This window comes from Lonchura striata, chromosome 1, assembly GCF_050655825.1.
Source record: "Lonchura striata isolate lonStrDom1 chromosome 1, ASM5065582v1, whole genome shotgun sequence".
NCBI classification, from domain to species: domain Eukaryota; kingdom Metazoa; phylum Chordata; class Aves; order Passeriformes; family Estrildidae; genus Lonchura; species Lonchura striata.
This window is the reverse complement of record NC_140703.1, coordinates 6,160,734-6,183,544: the sequence shown is the minus strand read 5'-3', so window position 1 is coordinate 6,183,544 and position 22,811 is coordinate 6,160,734. Positions and strand designations below refer to the sequence as shown.

The 22,811-nt window shown below is 43.7% G+C and overlaps 1 protein-coding gene across 1 annotated transcript in view; it reads left to right on the top strand.

The window, feature by feature from the left end:
* Positions 1 to 4,579, top strand: part of MOGAT2 (monoacylglycerol O-acyltransferase 2) — a 28,140-nt gene extending 23,561 nt beyond the window's left edge. Inside the window, exons 4-6 of the mRNA XM_021532463.4 lie at positions 995 to 1,169; positions 1,288 to 1,487; positions 3,965 to 4,579. Coding sequence (XP_021388138.2) covers positions 995 to 1,169; positions 1,288 to 1,487; positions 3,965 to 4,119 — 530 coding nt within the window. The 3' untranslated portion in view covers positions 4,120 to 4,579. The remainder of the gene's footprint in view (positions 1 to 994; positions 1,170 to 1,287; positions 1,488 to 3,964) is intronic.
* The last annotated feature ends 18,232 nt before the right edge of the window (positions 4,580 to 22,811 follow it).

Sequence of the window (22,811 nt, the reverse complement as noted above, 5' to 3'; positions counted from 1 at the left end):
CAGAGGATGAAAATAGCAGTTCATGCTGCTGCAATGGAAATGTGGCAGGGGAAAGATGTAGTGAAGAGGACAGGAAAAGGTACAGGTAAAAATTAAACTGAGAGAGGTGGAAGGGAATTTAGAGAGATTTTTGGACACCAGCAGGATGACCTCCATCTCTCAGCAGTGGGCTTGGCAATTGTCACTTCTCTAGCTGAATGTGGGCAGAATTCAATAGGCTAAATATAGGCATCCAGTTCCATCTGATGCACCCCAGGGCATCCATTACCCTGTTTTCCACATAAACTCTGGCTCCTGCTGCCAGAGTATTTACATGGATAGTGAGAAATCCAAACAGTGAGATATATGAGACACTTATGACCCAGTGAAGGAAGGTTTAATCACTGTAATATTGGAGCTGGATGCATAACTAATTTTGAGGTCAATTGAATCCGTTTCACAATAAGGTTTTAAAGTGCAAATTATTTCAGCCCCTGAAACAAGGATTTTTTTTTCTTATTAAAAAATATTGTCAAAACAATGTTGCTTTGTCATTTCTGAATTAAAAATTTCTATCTTATTGAAGTAAACAACACCAGGGGACAAAATCCTTAATCAAATTCCACTTTCAATTAGCACCATCCACTGAAACGTATGTGTGTTTTGACCTAAAGCAAATGTTTCTCTGACGTCAGAATTATTCAGAATTGGACATGGTCTCACTTGACAACAAATTGTAACAGATTTTTTCTAGGACTTAAGTATAGCTAGTTCCAAGTTTATTTTTTTCCTAAATTTCCCCCTCACTTCTGAGCCAGACAGCAAATAGATAATTGTATACTCACCCAGAAGAGCTGTGTGCAAATCTAGCACCTTTTAAGGGAGTTGACCTGGGGTTTTCAGCTCTTAAAATAACGATTTTAGCACCTCTCCAGAGATGGATTATGGGGAGAAAAAGGTGCAGAGCAAACCACTGACAGGTGGGTTTTACTTTTAATTTCTCTCTGCTCTCCAGGCCTCATCCCCTCTGACAAGGAGAGTGCATCCTACGTGCTGCAGAAGCCGGCGGGTGGGAACTTGCTGGCCATCATTGTTGGTGGGGCACAGGAGGCACTGGATGCCCGTCCAGGATCCTTTGTCTTGCTGCTGAAGAACAGGAAGGGATTTGTGCGCCTGGCCATCCAGCACGGGTGATGAACGGGGTCCAGGGTGCTGCTTAATGGGGTGTTTCTGCTTTGGAGAAGAATGAAGGGGTTTTGGAATGGGCTTTGCTAATCATGACACCCTATTGGTTTTGATTCCCTGCAGCACCCCCCTGGTCCCTGCCTTTTCCTTTGGGGAGAATGATGTCTACGATCAGGTGAAGAACCCCAAGGGCTCCTGGCTGCGGAGGACTCAGCATTGGCTCCAGCAGATCATGGGCATCTCCCTTCCCCTCTTCCATGCACGAGGCATCTTCCAGTACAGCTTTGGGCTGATGCCCTACCGACGGCCCATCTGCACCGTGGGTGAGTCAGTCCACAGAGCTCTGACACGATGCCAGACACACTCAGGCTAGACAAACTGGGGAAACAGGGACAGTCCCTGGGTTGTGCCATCCTCCTGCCAGGCTGAAGCCTCATGCCAGGCAGCACAAGCAGTGGTAGACTAGAAATGTGCAGTGGTAGACTAGAAATATGCTGCAAAGCAGCACTCCAAACTGTTCATGTTTTGGCAGTCTGGTTTGATCTCATGACAAATCCCAGCCCATCTGGGCTGTGCTGGGAAAAGCCCCGGAGCAAATGTGGCCAACCTTATCACTCCTGTGAGATGCAGACAACCCCAATACCACAACGTGGTGACAAAAAGCACTGCAATAGGGTTGCATGAAATGTCTTCCAAGGCAGTCTTACAAACACAAGTAGGACCAGCAGGTCAAGGGAGAGGATTCTGCCCCTCTGCCCCACTCAGGTGAGACCCCCTCATGCAGTGCTGCCTCCAGCTCTAGGGCAAGAACATCAGAAGGATGGGGAGCTGCTAGATACTCTGGAGATGCTCCAAAGGCTTGGAGACAGGCTGGGAGAGCTGGGGATGTTCAGCCTGGAGAAGACAAGGCTCTGGGGAGATCTTAGAGCCCCTGCCAGTGCCTAAAGGGTCTCCAAGAAAGGGGGAATTTGAAGGGCAAATTTGAAGGGAATTTGAAGGGGGATTTTGGACAAGGGCATGGAGTAACAGGATGGCAGGGTTAGATGGATATTAGGAAGAAATTCTTGGCTGTGAGGCCCTGGCACAGGTTGCCCAGAGGAGCTGTGGTTGACCCTCTTCTCTGGAAGTGTTCAAGGGCAGCTGGGACGGGGCTTAGAGCAACCTGGTCCAGTGGAGATTGTCCCTATTCAAGGCAGGGGGGTGGAATGAGATGATCTTTATGTCACTCCCAAGCCAAACCATTCTGTGATTCTCTGAACACTCAAGCAGTTTGCAGCTTTTCTTACTGTCCTGTGCAGACACATCTGCAAACCCAATTTGCATGTGAGGAATATGAACTATTTTCACCAGAGTCCATTACCATGGGAGACCACATTTCAATAAAATCTTTGGTTTTGAATAAGTTTTTCAACATCTCCATGCTTGTTCCACCAGTGTGGCTGATGCTCTGTGAATTAATTTAATTTAAAATGCTCTTTGGAATGGTTAGAGCTTACACCACTGATTAAGTTTGACAACCAGCAATTACTTCTAATTGTATTACAACCTGTTTGGATTGTCTCAATGGTTTTATAAGGTGTGTAGTATCACACGGGCTCTTCACTAATTGGATGAAGAATAGCCTTATAACATGTTGAAACCCTCTGTCACTTGACAAAAACAATTTGAGCAAGAGACCAGAGCAAAAGAATCTCATGGATCTTCTCTGTCCCCTGCTCCTGGTAGCTCTGGGAGATGGAAAGGCTCTTCTAGAGATAGGAATCAAAATAACTAGATTTTCTGTTGAATAAAATGTGATTTTTAAAAGATAAGTAAGTACTTGGTTCCTAATAAAAATCAGTTATCTCACAGAATCTTTAATCTGAGCAAAGTGGAAGCACCTTCAGTGCAAGTGTGTTTAAATAGTGTGGGGCTCCCCTGTTCCTCATTTTTGCAGATTCCCAGGGCCATGTGGAAACACAGAAAACCCAACCCAGATATTATCCTGTCTTTATGTTTTGTTTCTCTGAGATGTGAGAAGCAGCTCTTGGGACTGCACTGGGATGCAGCACTTCTTACTTCAAAAGGCTACGCAGAGGGTCTTTGACATTAGCCAACTTTGCAGATGGGTAAACTAAGGCAAGGCCCAGTGTGATCCTGGAGACCAAGAGCTTGGTCAGGACCTGAGCCACCATCCCTCCTTGGTTGTGCTGCCTCCCAGGCTCCAGGAAATAACTGGTCACACTGACCTGTCCATCCTGGATAGGCTTGTCAGCGTTCAGGAACACACATAATCACAGGATATGATTATCTGCAGATGCTTTCATTGAGAGCTCTGGGAATCAGGGGTACAGACCCAAATCTGACTCTGACATGGCTTTTGAGCTGAACGTATTTTATATTCTATCGTTATATAACTGCATATTAATTATTAAACTTATATTGTTCTATTGTATACATTGACTTTATTCAAGCATGAGTTTCTCATGATCTTTCTTAGGCCCCTGATCACAGTTTCTCATTATTATTCTTACGATGAAACAGTGATTATATTTAATTACTAAACAATCATCATATCTAACAATTATATCATTTATCATGTACTAGCTACACAGGTGCAGTTCTAGCAAGGTACAAGGCCTACATGTACCCAGGGTATTTTTTTCAGGGCCTACTAAGCTTAATTTTCCTTCTAACCCTAAATCCCCATGATTTTAAAACCCTTTTACTATCAGGCTGACCTCATCTCTCTGCTAGGATGAACAAAGTGTTCAGAGGTACCTGATACTGGCTCCTGCTAACAACTGTACTTCTTTTCCAGTTGGGAAGCCAATTCCAGTGCAGAAGAAGCACAGACCCTCTGAGGAAGAAGTTGATGAAGTCCATCAAAAATACCTAGATGAGTTGTCCAAGCTCTTTGAGAAGCACAAAGCTAAATATAATGTCCCAGAAGACAGCCACCTGGAATTTATATAGAGTGCCTTAAGCAAGGTGAAACCATGGAGATCAAGCTCCAAGTTTGCCCTTTCTTTGGAATTACTTCACAACCCCAGCATAGTCACAGTTAACACATAGTCTGTATAGTGTAGGGAAAATAGCTTGATTTTCCCAGTATTTGCATGGGTGTAGAGACAGGTTTTTCATTTTTTCTCCATGTAGAACACATAAAATATATAAAAGAGAAGGAAAAAATCCCATCTGTGGTCAGCACAATTGAAACTCCTCAGCACAAAAATAACACTTCCAATCTGGCATGGATGCCAGTTTATACAGATATTTCCAGGCAGTTCTGAATTATTGAAATTATTTCCTTTGCATTATTTTCATTTTGAAATGGGACAATGAGCCATAATTTATGATGAAGGCATATGTTTTTTAAAATAGAATTAATCTAGATCAATAAAAGAACATTGTTTGTTTGGTGCTCTTCATGTTTTTAATTGCTCTGGGCTCTTTTCTCACCACCTGAAGCAGTTTATCAGAAAGGTCCAGCATCATGCCAAGCACCCTCAGCAACATGATGCCATAGCCCATTTGCACAAAATAAATTAAATAAGTTCCATTAGAAATATGTATTGAAGCTATAAAATATTTCTAATTATTATAAAGAAGCCAGAAGCCACTCTGGCAGTCACACCACCAGAGCTGGGATGGAACCTTGGCAGCTCCACTCTCCATACTCAGGCTGAGCTTCCTCACTGGCTCAACCCCTGGTTTCCCATAGCACAGTCTCAGACATCCAGATCCTTCAAATAATTTAATCATGCAAGAACAAAATAACAGCTTGGGGTGAGAGATTCCAGATGTGACAAGGAATCTCAAAAAAAAGAAACCCTTGGCTTATGTGGCCTTTTTATCTGAGTGTGTGGGAAAGTCTGGGCTCTTCCTGCTGAGTCCTTGGCTCCTGCTGTGTCCATCCACCTGGCTGTGCCACAGGTCCCTGTGCCTCTTGTTTTGCAAAGGGTCAGCAGTTGCCTCTTGCCACTGGATCTCCAGCTACACCTGGCTGCCCCTCAGCTGCCTGCTGCCTACTCTATGTTCTTTAATAGCTAGTTTAGAAATATAAATTAGAAATAAATTTATAATGTCTAGGGACTCATCCAAAGGGCTCATTGTACCTGGGCTCTAGGAGTCCTGCTTCCAAGTTAGTTTAATCCCAGGCATCCCTGCATAGGAACATGACTGGTCACCAGCTATGGTAGCAGGGTCACTGTGCATTTTGTTTTACAAATTAGACTATTTTCTTAGGAAAGAGGAGCATGACTAGGACATGGGGGAATGGAAGTATAATTTGGGCTGGAAATATCCATTGGGGTTTGGGGGAGCCACATTTGGCAGGTGATCAAGGCTCTAAGTAGATGCTTCTTTTTGATACCTAGAATTTAATTAAACTTTTCACTTAATGTGATTTTGCAGAGTGGAAGTTTCAGGTAGCAGGAAGTCATCTGCTCAGTTCACCCTTACAGAGTCCTGATACTTTCCTCTTCTTCTTTCTCCCTCCTTTAATTTCTTTCTCTTCCTCACATTCTACTCCCCACTTGTGAGCAGCCACCAAAAATCCTGCAGATCACATGCACATTATTTTTGTTCTTGAAACTGCAAGAAATACATTTAATAAGAAAAACTTGTTTAAAAATTGAAAACTTTGTCTCAGCTGACAATACCAGGTCATAATTGGAGTTTATTTCCTTTTCCTACCTCCAGTCCTGACCAAGGTTGCAAGGATTCCACTGGATTCTTAATGTGAATAACCCCCTGCAAATCCCTCCCATTCCCAGAAAATGAGCAGCAGCAAGGAAGAATTTAGTGGAGTCCTGCTCAATATTCTAGACTCCAGCAATAACACACTAAATCCAGTCCAATAAAACAGGTCACATGCTATGATTTATATTTTTCTTTTTGTTTTATTCTTAGTTAAGGACTAAATTAAGAGGTGCCCAAGCAGGAGGAATATTCTCTGCACCAGAAACAAACCAAAAAAATGTATCTCCCACCCTTTTCTCTTGGAGTTCATCACCATCCAAGCTTTACCATAGCTCCAGATTTTTTTCTCTATCCTTTCTTCTGCCTTTCCTTTTACATGGCCATCCACCCAGAGATCTCAGGAATGTTGCCATGGCCTTCTGGAAACATCCCAGTGGAGATCAGTGCCAGAGGGAAGTGATGGGGATGTCCCCAGAGTCACAGCATGGTGTACTGTGGGGATGGGGGAGGTCTCCAGGGCTGAGGATGAGGAGCTGAGATCTCAGTGCAAGGGGAAAGAGAGCAAAGGTGCTGCTGCTGTGTCACTGTCAAGGCAGGATAGGAATGAGAAGACTTTGACCAGAAGGCTGCTGAGAGTAAAACTCTGCTTTATTCAAAATACACTGCTCTTTTATACAGAGTTTCGTGAGGACCAACTCCATTGGTCCTGAAGTGAAAACAACTCAGAGCATTGGTGCAAAGCGCCTGATGCATAGTGATAAAACTTAACTATAAACAATGTGAACAACAAGAGAGATAAAGAATTATTTACATTCTCTCCAGCTCCTTCCCAGGCTTCTGCCTGGATAGAAACTCTCAGTTTCCTTCTTTGACTGAATCTGAGTCCCACACTACTGAGGTGGAAATCAGCAGTGAGGGGAGGGAGAGGATTTGTGGAGATGCGGTGATATTTTGTGGATGTAGGAAATGGAGAGGGGAGGATGCAAGGTCACAAACAAGGATGGCAGATATTCGTACTGACAGGAGGGGTTTGGTCAGTAGGAGAGACTCCTACACCATTGAGAAGCCATGTTAGAAGGTGTGTTCCCAGTTGTCCACAGAGGCCTCAGTCTTACCCTTTTGGGGCTGTCAAAGTGATGCTCCTTGTGCCAGAGATACACCTACTTGAGAGGTGGGCTGGCCCATCATCTTCCTGGCTTGGATACCATTCTGAAAGAGAGAAAAGGCAGAAAATGTGTGGTCAGGAAAAAACCTCAGGGAGGCATGGAAAGGAGGATGCTGGAGTTGTCTGAAAGTTGTTAAGGTGGTCGTAGGGATCCAAAGGTGAAGAAGGACCACAGTGCTGGAGAGGAGGAATCAAAGGAGAGTGTTGGCTGTATGTAATTGGTTTCCTTGAAGGTCAGTTTTATCTCACAGACTGGAAAATACCCTTGATCCATCAGAGACCAATATAACCCAGGTGTTAAATATAACAATAAGAACAATAATTCTTAGGCATCCTTGTAGCCAGAACTATTCAGGGAGCTCAGTACAATGAGAGGTCCCATCTCAAGAAGCCAGAGATGTCTCTGAGGAAAACACTATAAACCAAGAAGCTTTTCTGCTATTTCAGCACAAAAAGGGGCAAATATTTCACACAGAGCTGTCTGGAGGATTAAAACTCCTCTGATGGTACACAAGGCAGGAGAAGGCTAAAGGAAAGTGCTCAGATCAACCAAACCAAACAATGTTTAGGTTTGACTCTTCAGCCTGAAACTGGTTTATTTAGAGTTACTCCAAAGCACCCTCAACTACCTACAAGCTGTCATTCAAAATAAGGACCACTTAAAGCTAAAACAACACTGTATGTTCCTTTCCAGCATGTCCACTCCCTACTTACTCAGCTGGTTTTCATCTGAGAAGCCCAAGAAGAAGAGATATATCCAATTGCCTTTCTTGCAGAAATGTCAAATTTTACCCTTTTTGGGACTTCTGTGGAAATTCTGAATTGGAAAATACAATAAGAAATAGAAGTGTGGTGATTCAGTATTCCCCTCCTGCCTGTCTCTTCCTCCCACCTCTTCCCTCTTGATCTCTCCTGTATTTCTGTTGCCAGAGGCTCTAATCTGGATTTGCCTTACTTAGCAAGTTCAGATCATGAGGCTCAGAAGAAAACCTCTGGTGACTGATGAATACAAAATATGGACTAATTCTCCAAGAGGAGGAAAGCCAAGCAAAAAATGCTTTTTAGCCCTTCTGCAGCTCTACTGCTGCAAAGTTGTTTTATTGCCCTGAGAATGAGATTCAAAGATTGTCTGTTGTTGGTAACAAAATTAAAAGGTTTTCTTCTGTTGCAGAAAAATGTGTGGTTTCTGCTCAGGGAAAGATTTTCTGCCTATAATTCAATAAAGTCCCAAAATGCTCAACATCCCTCCCTTATGGCATACCTTTCAATAAAGGAAATAAAATTGCAAGTGCATTTGAAACCCATCAGTTTGCATTTAAAAAAAAAACAAAACCAAAAAGACAAAAAACCACTAAATCAAATCAAGAAATTACTTTTCTTTTGTTTCCTTTTCAATTCAAACATTTGGAACATAACATTTAAAACATTTAGAAAGCATGGGTCTCCTCATGAATATTGACACATATTTTTTGGGATAATCTGTTAGTTCTGTCTGACTTGTAACCAATGAACTCTTTTCTGCATCTCCCATCATGTGAGCTCAAGTCTTGAGACACTCTTTCTTGGAGAAAACATCTGATACAGGATTTTGGCAGACCATCCTGTTCAGATTATAAAAACCCATCAGTGAAGAAATAATCTACAATCACCAACAAGGTAGGAGAGTATATATTTGATTTAAGAAATCATTTGGTATGATTTATCCATTTTTCAAGCTTGTGCTTGGTTTTACTCCTACCCACGTCCTGACCCCAGCCCCCTTGGGGATACTAAGCCATTAAATTTGGGCTGGCAACCTACTGAGCCACCATGTCTTTGGGGCACAAGGGGTTTGTGTGTTTCAGGCAACATATGACCTTCAAAACAGAGAATGCACTTATCAGGTGGGAAAGCACCTGTAAAATCAGGTAGTTGTGAAGCAGCATCTTGGGTGTCAGGATACAAAATAATTCCTGTGAGCTAAAAGGGTTCCTATTTTATTAAATGATAGGAAGCCAACAAAATACAGTCCAAACATGATTTTAATGAGCAATTCCAAATGCACAGAAAATTACATACAGAGCGCACTACAGGAAGGATTTGAAATCACTTGGGTTAATTAAATGCTTGCAGAAAACTATGAATGCACAGAATATCATGCATTCACAGAAAAAAATAATGCAAAGAAAAAAGATAATGTTTAATTCTTGGTGAAGAAAGTTTTCTGATCCCCTAGAATTGAAAGGGAACAAGTGCTAGCAAGCAGTGCTTTAATTTTCATCACTGCCAGCAAGGACAGAACTTAGTTGCTCATCACAAACAAAAGCTTAATGGACAAAGGTGCGTGTGGATGCTGAGGAACTCACCTCCACACCAGTTCAGAGCACTCTGAACTGGGAGAGCAGTGTTGCATTGTCAGGGCTGTGAGGTCAGGTTTTTCAGAATTATTTACAAAGTACTTAGCTTGTACCTTCTGAGAGGGAGAACCTCTAAGATGCCATTTGGCAGGATCTCCTAGGAAGGCTAAGCACCTCATTTTCCTCATCAGGAACCCCAAAATCTGGAGATGCTCACTCACCAGAATCAGTATATTCCTCAGAGGAGGGGATGAGCAGATTTTTCCATCCTATGTTTTTGACATTACCTACAAATCCCACAGTGTGCCTTGCTTCCAGGAACTGCTTAACACTTTACAAGTAAATAGGATCTATAATCCCTGGAGAGGTACAACAAGAGCTACTTTAACCCCTCTATTCCTGCTGGGCTACTGTCAACCCAAGATCATGAATGTCACAAGGCCAGAGAGCAAGAACAAATATGACCTGTAGCCCAGATTCCTAGATCACCTAGTTCCATGTGATTTGTGGCTGGTCAGAGGAAGACTATAGCAAAGCTGAGACCCAAATCCTCCTGAATCATAGAATAGCTCACCACCCACATTGTAAAAAACTTCTTCTTTATATCTAATCTGAATCAATCCTCTTTTCTATGAATACTTGTACTTAAAGAGGGAAAGAAAGAAGAATATCAATCTAGGAAGAAAGAGGCCAAACAAGTTGAAATTACAATTCTTTTAAAGCAAGCAAAGCAGAATGGCTAAATTATTATTTAAAAATTATAAATAAAGAAGTGATAGCCAAATTTGATAGGTATTTAGGTTCAAAAATTATTCCCTTCCTTGGAAAGTCCAAATGACACAGAAATAATCCTCTCCACATTAGTCCCATGACTCAGGAGTCCCTACAGCCCCACCTCTTCTTTCAGTAGCCATCTCTGTTAGTCTCTATTTCTCTTCCCCTTCCTTTTCAGCCTGCTATTTGTCTTCTATTTGGCTTCAGTTCCCTTGTGGAAACTCTTGCAATTATGTTGTATCAGACCTCCTTGTGTCTGGGATGTCCACATCCTTTGGCCAAAGACTGAGATGGAATGGATTTCACATCTTGCTGAGAGCAACAGCACAGAGGTCAGGCAGCCCTGACACACCACGCTGATGATAATGGGATATGCTTCTTGTTCTCCCTTGCCAAATTTTAGGGCTGGCCACGGCTGGAGCAGCAGGCAAGGTTAATCTTTGTTGAAAGCTTTAGTTGGGTAAGGAGGCCAGCTACCACTTCACTTTCATTTGTATTGACCAGTGCAGAGCATTAGAAGTATTAGAAGCATTAGAAGTAATGAAACCCAGTAACAAGCAAAGCCATTGGATGTAAGGTTGATCCTGGGACTTCTGGGGTCTGATCCAGCTAGCTCTGGACCCCCAGCCCCTCTCAGTCTCACAAGGACAAAAGTAAAAGATGGGAGGCACTCTTTCCTCTTGGGAAAAGAGTCCCACTTTATGCGGTTATGTGTATGTTGGATAATTTGTGCTTATGAGAAATAGATATATAAAATACAGTATGTTGGTAAGAAATATTCTTATAAGGTTTCTTAAGCACACAAGCTGGAATCAGGAGATTGCTTCGCTGTATTTCAAAATGACAGCTAGCAGCAGAGAGGACCTAATTTGCAAGCGAATGAATGTGGCTCCTCAGGAGATGGGTCCTTCTCCAAGGTGATCCGAGGAACACCCAAGCATGAATACTCGATAAATATCTAAGATTGAGATAGCCAGAGCCATCAGGAAGACACATCTCAATGCAAAATTCCAGTAACTTGATGATTGCCATACATCACTTACGGTTGGTTTTGTTCAGCTCAGCTGCAGAGAAAAGAAACTACATTAATATGTGAATCTGAAAAGAAGAAAAGAAGCCCTGCCTCGGGCAGAATAGATGGTATAAGAACTGCTGGGACAGAACAGTCAGGGTGAACATAGGAGATCTGATGCTGTAGAAGTGGGATCTGTGTTTCACCCAGAGCCGAGCCTCGGCACTGTCCTTTTGATTGTGGCTACCTTAGATTGAATTTCGGTTATTAAATAAAAATCTATTTTATTAATTATTAATTTGGTTTGATAATTTTAACCTATAATAATCCCTTGATAGGAGCTGCTTGGGAAAGAAGGCGGCATCCCAGAGGAGCAAGAGACCGAGTGCTTGGTGGTGGGAGATTTTAAACCTGGGGGAATGGGGAGCAGAGGAAAAGGATCCATGGCAAATGGGATACAAGTGATGGGAGGGATGAGGGGAAAAAGTAACCCAGGCTAAGAACACCACCACAAGGCTCTGGGGGAACAGGGGAAGATATGGAACAAACCGCTTGGTGCACCACAACTGGACACTGGTGTCTGTTAAGAAGGAAGAAATATTCAGAACTTCCTAGCGGGTCATGCTAAAACTGGCTTCATGAAAGATCCTCCGAAGCCTATTAGCTAAGGCACATCCTGTGGGAAATCCTCTTAGAGCAGTGGAGGTGACGATGTAGCTGATATTACTGTTCCCAGGACTGCAGTCATAGAAAAAGAAGGCTGGGATGGAGTATTAAGAGATCAGTGGGGGCATGCCCTTTATCTCAAGGAAGGATCAGGTCCATCCATCTCATATGTCACCAGGCAGACATGGTGTTATTATGCTCTTGAAGACTTTCTATGATAAAGATGCCACAACCTTCCCAGAGAATTTATACCTAAAGCAAATTGTAACTCAAATTCTCAAGGATGTACTTTGGCTTGTGGCTTTTTACCTCCATCCAGTATGTGAATGAAGATAAGGTTATTCCCTTCTCTGTCTGGCTTCATGTCATCACATGTCATGTCTTCTCAATCCATAATTTTTCAGGCTAAACCATGGCTAAACCATGTTTCTTTGATGAGTTGGATCCACTAAAATCTCCATAATAATCTCTATCAGACTGGTTGCTTGAGTGTACACAGACTTGTATATTTTGGTGCTCATCTCAACTTCTGGAAGTGGACAACACAGGGTTATGAGGACTTCCTTGAGTCTGAAAGTACTTCAGCACAAAAGAGCTGATAGAAAATGACCTGGAGGATTTCCTTTCTTTCCATTTATACCCCAAAGCTGTTGTTGATCTGTTTTCGGGTGTCCTCAAAACACTGGTCCATATTTGGCCAAGAAATTTCTTATGTGGCAGATCACTGAAAAGACCTTCACCATGGTCTAGTTGAAAATGTCCTTGCCGATGGAAGAAGGGGGAGTTGGAATTGATGATATTTCAAGGTCCCTTCCAACCCAAACCATTCTCTGATTCTATAATGAACTTTTCTTAGAACATTCTGGAAATGCGGGCTGAGATGAAGAGTCGTTGAAAGGTTCTGTAGACAATAAAGACAACCTCAGGTGACTAGATTAGTTTTTTGTCCTTCAGCCTGTAGATGGCACCAAGAAGTGCCACTCTTATTCTGCATTTCCTGGCCTCTCCCTGCAGCTGTGGAGTGCACAGGGAGCATCTGCAGAAACTGCCTGGTTGCACTCAGCGTGACTCCCTGGTGAATAAAGGGTTGCAAGACTGAGTCTGTCTGGTCCTGGAGCCCACATGCATGTGTGGAGCAACTCTACTGGGATTTGCAGGAGTTGTGAAATAAAGCTGGCACCTCTTCCTGCAGACTTAGTTAATTTTTAGTTTTTTATAGTTTTATACTTGATTGTGATGTAACCTCCTGTGGTAATCACATAGCCTCTGAACAGAGAGAGACATAGCTCTCCCAGGATTTTCCTGGGAAGCATTGAGAAAGCTCAGAGAAAGAACTGAAACAATTATTATCTCAATCTCTGCACCTGGCAGGCAATCTCTGTTTGTCAAAGATGTTTACAAGAAGGAGTTGTCCCTTCTTGACCAATAGGTGAGAGAAGATTCCTAAAGACCAATCAGGTTCTTAGGTCCACCTTTGTTTCTATAAAACTGTGGATTTCTAATAATAAAGTGCCTTTTCATGCCTTCTGATGATGGAGTCTTTGCATCACCTTTGTCTGTCCCCAATACCCCTTTGGTGACAACCCCTAAATTTAACAGCATGGCACACTCAGGCAGCTCTAGTCCATCACATGGAATCTCTACATCAATTCCTGCAGTAGCAGGGCTGTAAAAAATGTTATAGAAATTATATGCTTTCCACATTTCAAGCTATTCTAACACAGTGGGGAAGCTCAGGTTATTTCTCAGATTGGCTGACCCTGGAGGAATTAAGATTCAGCCTCCCAGAGGTTGCCCACAAACCCTTTCTGCCATGCAACATGCCAAGTGCAGTGGGGATGGTGTGATAGCTGCCATCCTGAGGGAAGGAGAGGAATTTCTATCACAAGATCCTTCTTCATTTATAGCGAGGAGGTATTTTCAACCATGCATGGCTTCTAGAGATGTGCTTTGAAATTCAAGAGCCAGTATAGAATATCCAACCATGCATAAGTCAAAGACTCAGAGAAAAAGGTGTTTTGGCACCAGAGCCCTGCCAAGCAGGGTCTTTTGGGTTCTTTTAGTAGCAAGAGGTGCTGGAGGGTGTCCAGAGAAGGACAATGGAGCTGGGTAAGAAACTGGAGCACAAGTTCTATGAGGAGTATGAAGGACCTCGGGGGGGCTCAGCCTAGAGAAAAGGAGGCTCAGGGCTCCTCTCTACAACTCCCTGAAAGGAGGGTGGAGCCAGGTGGAAGTTGGGCTCTTCTCCCATGGGACAAGGGACAGCACAAGAGAAAACAGTTTCAAGTTGTGGGGATTTAGATTGGATATCAAGGAAAATGTCTTCACCAAAAGGGCGGTCAGACACTGTGGTGGAATCACCATTCCTGAAACTGAAAGGTGTGTGGATGTGGCACGTGGGGACATGGTTTAGTGTTGCACTTGGCCATACTAAGGGATTGGTTTGACTCAATAATATTAGAGGGTTTTTCCAACCTAAAGTATTCTATGACTCTATGACTTTAGGACTCTAAGTGCCTAAGAAGAAACCAGGCTGCAGAAGGAACATCAGGAGACAAACAGGTAGGTCCTGCCACTTTGCTCTAAGAGTTCTATACTTTGTCTATTTGCATCTGCATTTCCCCCCAGAGAAACTCCCAAAAAACCCGAGGGTAGTTCACCCTCCCCACCATCTCAAGCACCTAGCCATCAGTGCTTCTCAGGAACTCAATGGGAAAAAATTACACACGTAACAAGGAAAGAAAAGAAAAAAACCCAACCCCAAATAGCAGGAAGCCATTCCTTCCTGTTCTGTCACTCCAAGCCCTTGGCCAAAGTCCCTCTCCAGCTCTCTTATAGGTCCCCTTTAGTATTGGAAGGCTGCTGGAAGATCTTCCATATCCCTGTGCTCTCATGCATATCCCCTTCCTTTTCTCCTTTGAGATCCACATGCTGGGGTCATCCATGTGCAGTCTTCTCCTCTTCTCCTCCTACTGAGGCAAATTCCTAGATGTAGACATCGACTTAATAACAAACCAATGTCTGTTGCCTCCAAACTACACCTCCCAGTTTGCAGTCCTAAGGAACCCTTCCTAACGTCTTTAAAAGTCCACAAGCATCCTCCCGTAGAAGGGATCCACCCTCCCTTTCTAAAAAACTACAGATTTTCTTCAGTGAAGGGAAGAGACAAGCAGCCAACATGGAGCAGAAGTGCACCAGCTTAAGGGAGACAGTCTCCTAAGAAACAACCCACAACTGTTTTTCATCGAGCAGACATACCCAAAACATGATGTGCCTGTGAGCAGTGGGGAGCTTTTGTCTCTGCCATGTAGCAAGGTGGTCTCTTCTCACCAGGCTGCTTTGCAAGCCTGGGGTGTATCTTTCCTTCTTTCCTGCTTTAAGTCATCCTGTGCTCTGTGCATGGCTGAAACCTGCAGGGAGGATTGCAGGAATCTGGGGGAAAGGGAGGATTTCCCAGTCTCTGTTTTTCTCTCCAAAGGGTGCTGGTGCTGGAGGGGCCCCAAAGCTCTCAGGGAGGTTTGCTGCAATTGGTAAAATCCTTGGAAGCTGAAAAGCACAGGAAGGGCTAATTCCATGAGGCAATTCTTGGATATGTCTTTGCAAATTGCAAGTGATCTGTTGGGTAAATTTCTACTTTTTAAAATATATTTTTTTCTTTATGATCTTGGGACTGATGGATCCTGCACAGGATTTGGGGCGATACCTGTCATGCCCAGGGTGGTGGAAGGCCCTTGAGGGGTCTGACTGGCTGGAAGGTTGGGGGAGAAGGACAGCCTTGGCTAATAGATTTAAAGCTTTGCTTTTTGGCCCTTGCTGTGCCCAGGGGATGGAGGGTGTATGATGCTTTTGCTAGGAATTTGTCTGGCTGAGAGCTGGTATGGAGGCAGGGAGGTGCAGAGGAGCACTTGCCTTGCCTTCACCAGAAATGTATGGTCTGTGTGGTCACCTTTCCAAGATTTGTGCCTCAGTTTCCCCACCTGTGTTTGGAGACTGGTTCTGTCCCATGGCTGTCTGGTTGCAAACAAAGAAAAAAACACAGAGGTTTCTGGATTTCTCAGGGAAGGCTTAGGAAAATGCAATCATCATCGACAAGAGCTGAAAATCCTAATTTTTAAAGAAATATAGTAAGATGTTTCCTAAAAGATCATGAAACTCTCCCTTTTTTCCTCTTATATTTAACCACTTTCCAATGTCTCATTCTCCCACACCCCTCTTAGAAAAGAAAGCAAACAAATTTAAGAAAAACAATAAAATCACCTTTTTTGGTCTGTGTATGCCAATCCTTGTTTTACAAAACACCCTGCAATTGGGTTAAAAGTGGAGCTGGTCAACTGTCTATCAGTAATTCTCTGTCTGGTCTCTCTCCTGTGCTGAAATAGTGCTCATTCAGCACAGGGACCAAAGTTAATTTTTGGACATACAGTTAATTTTTAGGTGCTCTAATTTTAGACAACAGCCAGGCAGCTCTACCATGACTTGCTGCCAACAGCCAAAATCTTTGCTCCCTGACTTGCATAAATCTTCCTATCCGTCTGCTGGGGAAAAGTGAGGGTGAGACTTTAAAAAAAAAAATAAATTAATGCCCTCTAACACAAAGCTCGCTGTGAAGTGCTCTCTTCCAGTTTTGGCCTGAAGTTTGCTTCCAGTTGTGAAAAAGAGGAGGTGTAAGTGTAGTTTAGAAGGGGAAGAAATGGATGTATTTCAAAGCTTCTCTAAATGTTAAATAACTACATGAACAAAAAAAGGCAAGTGCTATGAAAACGACTGATGCCCTTTGGGCTTTGAAGTGGTTGTACCATTAACCAACGAGTTGCAGAGGAAATACTCTTTGCTCCAATCCTACAAAAATAGTGGCTGTGTGCAGTGAGTATGGAGGTTTGCAGTGTTTGTGCTCCTACACCAGACAATACCTAAAAGGTAGTGTGGCATCAGAAAGGATACAGGACCAGTATCCAACAGGTGGACAAAAGAAATGTTCATTTCCTTCTCTCTGGGCACTGCCAATGCACCTCCAGTTCTGGACCTCTCATTCCAACAAGGCCATTGAGGGACTGGAGTGTGCCCAGAGAAGGGAACAGAGCTGGGAAAGGCTCTGGAGCACCAGGAGCATCTGAGGGAGATGGAGAGGCTTGGGGGAACCTTTTCATGCTCCTCAACTCCTTGACAGGTGGGGATTGGGCTCTGCTCCCAGGGAACAAGTGACAGGACGATAGGAAGCAGCTTCAATTTGCCCCAGGTGTGGTTTAGGTTGGATATAAGAGAAAATTTCTTCCCTGAGAGTCTTGTCTGGCATTATAATAGGCTGCTGAGAGAAGTGGTGGGATCACCATCACTGGAAGTGTTTGAAAGGCATGTGGATGTGGCAGGGGGAACAGGGTTTAGTAGTGGCCTTGGCAGTGCTGGTTCAACAGTTGGACGTGATGATGTTGAAGGGCTTTTTCATCCCAAATAATTCTGTGATTCCATGCTCATTGGGGTTTTACCCTCTGCTTGTCCCTTCCTTTCATCAGTGGTCAGCTCATCAGTCAAATTTGCTTTTAACACAGTCTGGATAAATTCAGGCTTTGCCCCACCAGCTAAATAAATGCTTGCTCATCCTTAGTTTCTTTCCTGGGGATGTCCCAGGATGCAAAAGTCCCAGGGATGTGTTGGCAGGAGTTTTGAACAACCTGGTCTAGTGGAAAGTGTCCCTGCCCATGGCAGAGGGTTGGAACTGAATGATCTTTAAGGTCATTTCCAACCTAAACCATTCTGTGATTCTGTGATTTTATGTGTCAATGTACTCCTAAGGTGCCCATAGCTGCAGAAATCCCTCTAGAGAACAGGGTTTGCAGACCTCTGTCATGCAAACATCCCTTTCCAAGCAAATTCTTTGAACAGGAAGGGTGTAAGGCACAAAGTGGCTGAAAATCAAGCAATGGGCTGGGGGCTTGGACAATTTTTTTGGCCATATCACGTGGATCCTCCATATGCAAAGGTCAACCAGTGCAATGATCATGGTGGTGCTCAGATGTCTACAGGTACCTCAGCATGGGCTCTGCTGAGGTCTCCTGGGGAGGGAGGCTTTGCTCCTTGCTCATTCTGGCTCTGGACATGGTAGTGGATGTCTTTGCACCCTGGCAAAACAAAAGCCAATGTCACTGGACCATGCCAGTGACCTGGCCCAGAATGACTTAATGCATCTGTAGAACATTGCCCTGTTATGCTCCCGTTAGAAAGTGTATGATGGTTTTAAACTGAAAAACAACAGGTTTGGAGTAGAGGTTAAGAAGAAGTTCTCATGAGGCCTTGGCACAGGCTGTCCAGAGAGGCTGTGACCGCCCCATCCCTGGAGGTGCTTAAAGCCAGGCTGGATGGGGCTTGGAACAACCTTGGAAGATGTCCCCCTTCATAGCAAGGGGGTTGGGACTAGAAACTCTTTAATGTCCCTTCTAACTCAAACCATTCTTGTTTTTATGATCCTATAGTTCTACGATCAGTGGTTGTCATTTGTACAGCAAAGAATGGCCATGCACAATTAGTTAATGGGTTCAGAGATATCTTGGTTGATACTTATTTTGCATGTCTGAAGTGTGGCTGGTTCCTGCTCATATGACAAGCACTTCTCTGGTGATGGAGCATTGGAAAGTACCAGTCTGGGCTCCTAAAATCATAACACCTAGCTCAGAAGCATGGACAGGTGGTGATGTGAACCTGGAGTGACAGAACAATTCCATGCACCCACAAGAACAAACAGGACTTGAAGGATCTTACCAGAAGCAACAGCCAGAAGCAGGAGAGACCAAGGGGAGCTTTGAAGCTCATGAATTCAAGACTAAGGAAAGGGGTGAGTGACCAAGGGTAGAATTGCTGCAACTACCTAAATCTGCATTGTTTCTTCAGCTTAGTTCCCCAGTAAGCTTGTGTCTCAGTTACCTCCATACCTTTGGTTACACAGCTTTTGGGTTTATTTGAAGTTCTATAGAGAAGCAGGTGATGTGTGGGGATGTGGGAACACACCTCTTCTCCTTTAGCTCAAGATTAGCTCATCACTCAGGTGATGTCTGAGCCAACAGCAACGTCCCAGAGGAGGGGTAGGCGAGCCTGTCAGTTGAGGCAGGATTGGAGTCTTCACCCTTGGAAGATATGTCCAAAGACTCTACAGTGGCTCGTTGTTCTAAGGGGGGTTACTCCACTCTGGCTTCTCTCTAGTCATGCTGACTGGCTTCAGGAGTGTTGAGGGCTTTCTCTGGTTCTTCAAGACTTTCCCCATACATAGGTGAGGGTTGTTGTGCAGTCTCCACTTTTGGCTCGTGCTCTAAATCTATGTTGTGTCTACTGACGGTGTCTAGTGATTAGTATACAATGGGCACTAGGGAAACAGGAAGGCTTCTCTGGGAGCAGCTGCTGAATTACCCGACACAGTGCAAGGGACAAAAAGGGTTTTAAACTACTAGGGACAGAGGAGCAAACAGGTAAGATGTCTTTTACAAAAGGATTCTAACAAGGGTGTCAACAGCAGGAAGGAATACAGAAACTAGAGGAGTCAAACTGGGATGTAAACTGGTTATGGGGACGAATACCTTGTGCAGGGTAAGTATAAACAAGGGTGGAACTAGTGAATACATGAACAAGTGAACTGTGGGGTAAACAGACAAATGGTTAAACATCAAATTCATTCATAACAGCCCCCGTAGCCGCTGCCGCCAGCATCCAGCCGTGATCGTTGCCACTGTTGTGACCCTTTTTGCCCCTTTCTGCTCCTTTTCCTATTCTCCCCCCTCCCCTTAGTAGGAGCATGTTTTTATCAATAAATGGTTTTCAGATATAATATTACCGCGTTTGCGCTTCATTTCATCTGAGAAATCAATCAAAAGAATCCTTTCTGACTCTCTCTTTTGTAACAGAACGGGATATTTTAGTAGGCTCAGGAATCAAAATTGTGGAGAAATGCCCTTTTCAGATGCTGTGTTTGCAGCCTGTGCAGACTACTGGATTAATAAACAACCTTGGTAGCTGTAAAACCTCTGTTTTTAAGATACAGATCAACCCTTGAAACAAAAATCCTGTAAAAATACTACTTCCCCAAAAGAGAAAACCTGAAAATCCATGAGCACAGGTTTAACTCATGCAGGTAAATGATTCTATGGTTATAAATCAATGAAGGTAATTACAAAGACACATAAACCCTACACTGGAGTGTAATGTGTTCTGACAAGCCAACTACAGGAACTTTCTTACATACATCCAAGCCACTGGGTGAAGACATTGAACACTGATTCTTTCAAAACAGGGCATTTTCTGCTGCTAAGTAGCTGTACACAAACAAAGCTGCAGAACTGCACACCAAGTTCTGACTCAAAGTATTGCAAATCTGCCCCACAACTTGGAAACGATTCCTGCAGTCTCTGAATAGAAGTGCAAAGGGAAAAATAAGTGTGTTCTCAAAAGATATATTCAATAGGCATTGCCCTAAAAATTCAGTATATATATTAAAAAAAGGAGTCTAAAACTATTGTGAATTGTTTTTGGCTGCAGAGAGCTGGAGGACTGGCTCCTATCTGTGTTTCTCTGTCCATAGCCCATGCTTTTCAGACTTACATGAAGTAAGAGTAAGGTATTTGAAAATATGCTATTGTTAAGAATAATCATGCTAGATACACAGGTTGTGTAGCTCCTGCATCAACCAAAACATTAAGAAAACATGTCCTGTGTATTTCCAAAATCATTACCAAACCACCACCTGGTGTGTGGCTTCTTGTTGGGAAAAACATCCTTGTGGGAACACAGCCAAGATATTTCTAATCTATTATTTAGGACTGTTTGCTGATTTTCAGTGAGTGAGATAAGAGTGGAAAAAAAAATGTTCCAGGACAAGTACTCTTCAAAGAAGTGAGATACTGCACTGCACTGACAAGTAGAGGGAGTCAAAGAATCTGAGAATGGTTTGGCTTGGAAGGCTCCTTAAAGCTCATCTTGTTCCAACACCCTGCCAAGGGGCAGGGTCACCTTCCACTAGACCAGATTGATCCAAGCCCTTTCCTACCTGCCCTTAAACACTTCCAGGCATGGGGCAGCCACTGCTGCTCTGGGAAACCTGTGTTGGCCTCACCACCCTCACAGACAAGAATTCATTCTAACCCTGCCCTCTGTTAGTTTAAAGGGATTCCCCTGATTGTGTCACTACATGCCCTTGTGAAAGTAGAGGCTGTTCTGGGGCTCAGTCGTATCATCAGGTTGAGGCTTATGTTTTTCTTCCTTACAAGAAATTTGGTGACACAATTTAGAATTTCAAGTCACAAAGCAGCTGCTGAGGCTGAGGCTATCTATGGTGGTTGCATCTTTACCTCTGACAGTTGTAATAATCCATGAAGCACTAAAGGATTTTATTATTATTAGTTGATTTATTTAAATTTTAATGCATTCCTCTAGGCTGGGATACCATGGCAGTACACGGAACAAGAAAAGCAGCCCAGAAAACCCCCATGTTCTGGGTCTGGGCTGATCCCACAGCATGGGCAGCAGAGGAGCAGGTGATTCTGCTCCTGTGCCCCACTCAGAGCTACCTGAGACCTTAGAGGTCCTGCCAGTGCCTAAAGAGGCTCCAGGAGAGCTGGAGAGACACTTTGAACAAGGTCATGGAGGGGCAGGATAAGGGAGAATGGATTCCCACTGCCAGAGGGCAGGGTTAGATTGGATATTGGGAGTAAATTCTTGGCTGTGATGGTGGTGAGGCCCTGGCACAGGTTTCCCAGTGTAGCAGTGGCTGCCCCATGCATGAAAATGTTCAGGGGCAGGAAGTATGTGGCTCAGAGCAACCTGGTCTAGTGGAAGGTGTCCCTGCCCATGGCAAGGGATTGGAAATGGATGAGCTTTAACTTCCTTACAACCCAGACCATTTTGTGATTCTATAATCAGAATTCAGAGAACTTGTACCAAAATATACAAAAGGTGAATATATAAATAGTAAGATGATGGATCTGGATAGATAGTGATCTCAGCAATTCAGCTATTTTCTATTTGCCTCTCTCATGCCTGTCATGACCTATCGGTGTGATTTTTTTGCAGGCTTTTCATTCAGTTACAATAAGAAGAGGTACCACAGCCCTTCTTTGCTTGTATATAACTTTATGTAATTCAACAGGGAACGCTGGCAGGCAGGAGAACATTCTCTTTTCACTCAGCACTATGCTAGAGTGATTTATTTGGGTTCTGGGCTCCCTTTTGCAGGTCTTAGCCAAGACTTGTTGGTCAAGACTCTTTCTTCATACAGGCTTTTGCAATTTTACATTATTATACAGATTTCCACAGGCCTCTACAGGTGTTGGAACATAGCCTTATGGCCTAATGGGGAGCAAACCAGTTCTGGTGCTGTTTTGACTCAAAAGACAGGTGTGGGAATGCCTTGGGACCGAGAAGAAAAAGAAACCGTTCTTTCACCTCTGGATCACAGATTTAAGCTCTCCACAGCAGAAAATATGACTTTTTTCTTTTTCTTTCAATGAAACACACTGCTAGACATATCTATCTGGGCCAAAAAGTGGATATTGCAGCAACATCTCCAGAAGCAACTGGAAAAAACTGCTGGCACAGCTAGACATGATCCTGCTCCTGTTGAATTGTGTTTTTATATTTCTGTAACAGTTCTGTAATGATTTGCCCCTCCACTCCTATTTTCTCCCAGTGGTTCCACCCTGAGTTTTCCCACCTTTCCCTCAGTGCCAATCTCTCTCAAAATGCTTTGTCACTCCCCTCTCCCCTCCCGGGTACCTTGTCCATCACTCGGCTCCCCATCCCATTCTTCCAGAATCTTCTACCTGGGCGTTGAGGGATTGGATGAGGGCCAGGGGTCCGTCCCTTAAGTTTCCCCCATTGGTTTTTGTATCTGTCTATCCTTTCACCTTCCACTCCCCCAAATCCCCCCACTGGTCAATGGGTGTCCCTTTCCCCTTGTTATGCCCTGGTACTTAAGGTGCTGAGAAAGCCTCGAGGCCCCTTCTGGCTGCTGCATACTTGGTAATTTGGAGCTCTG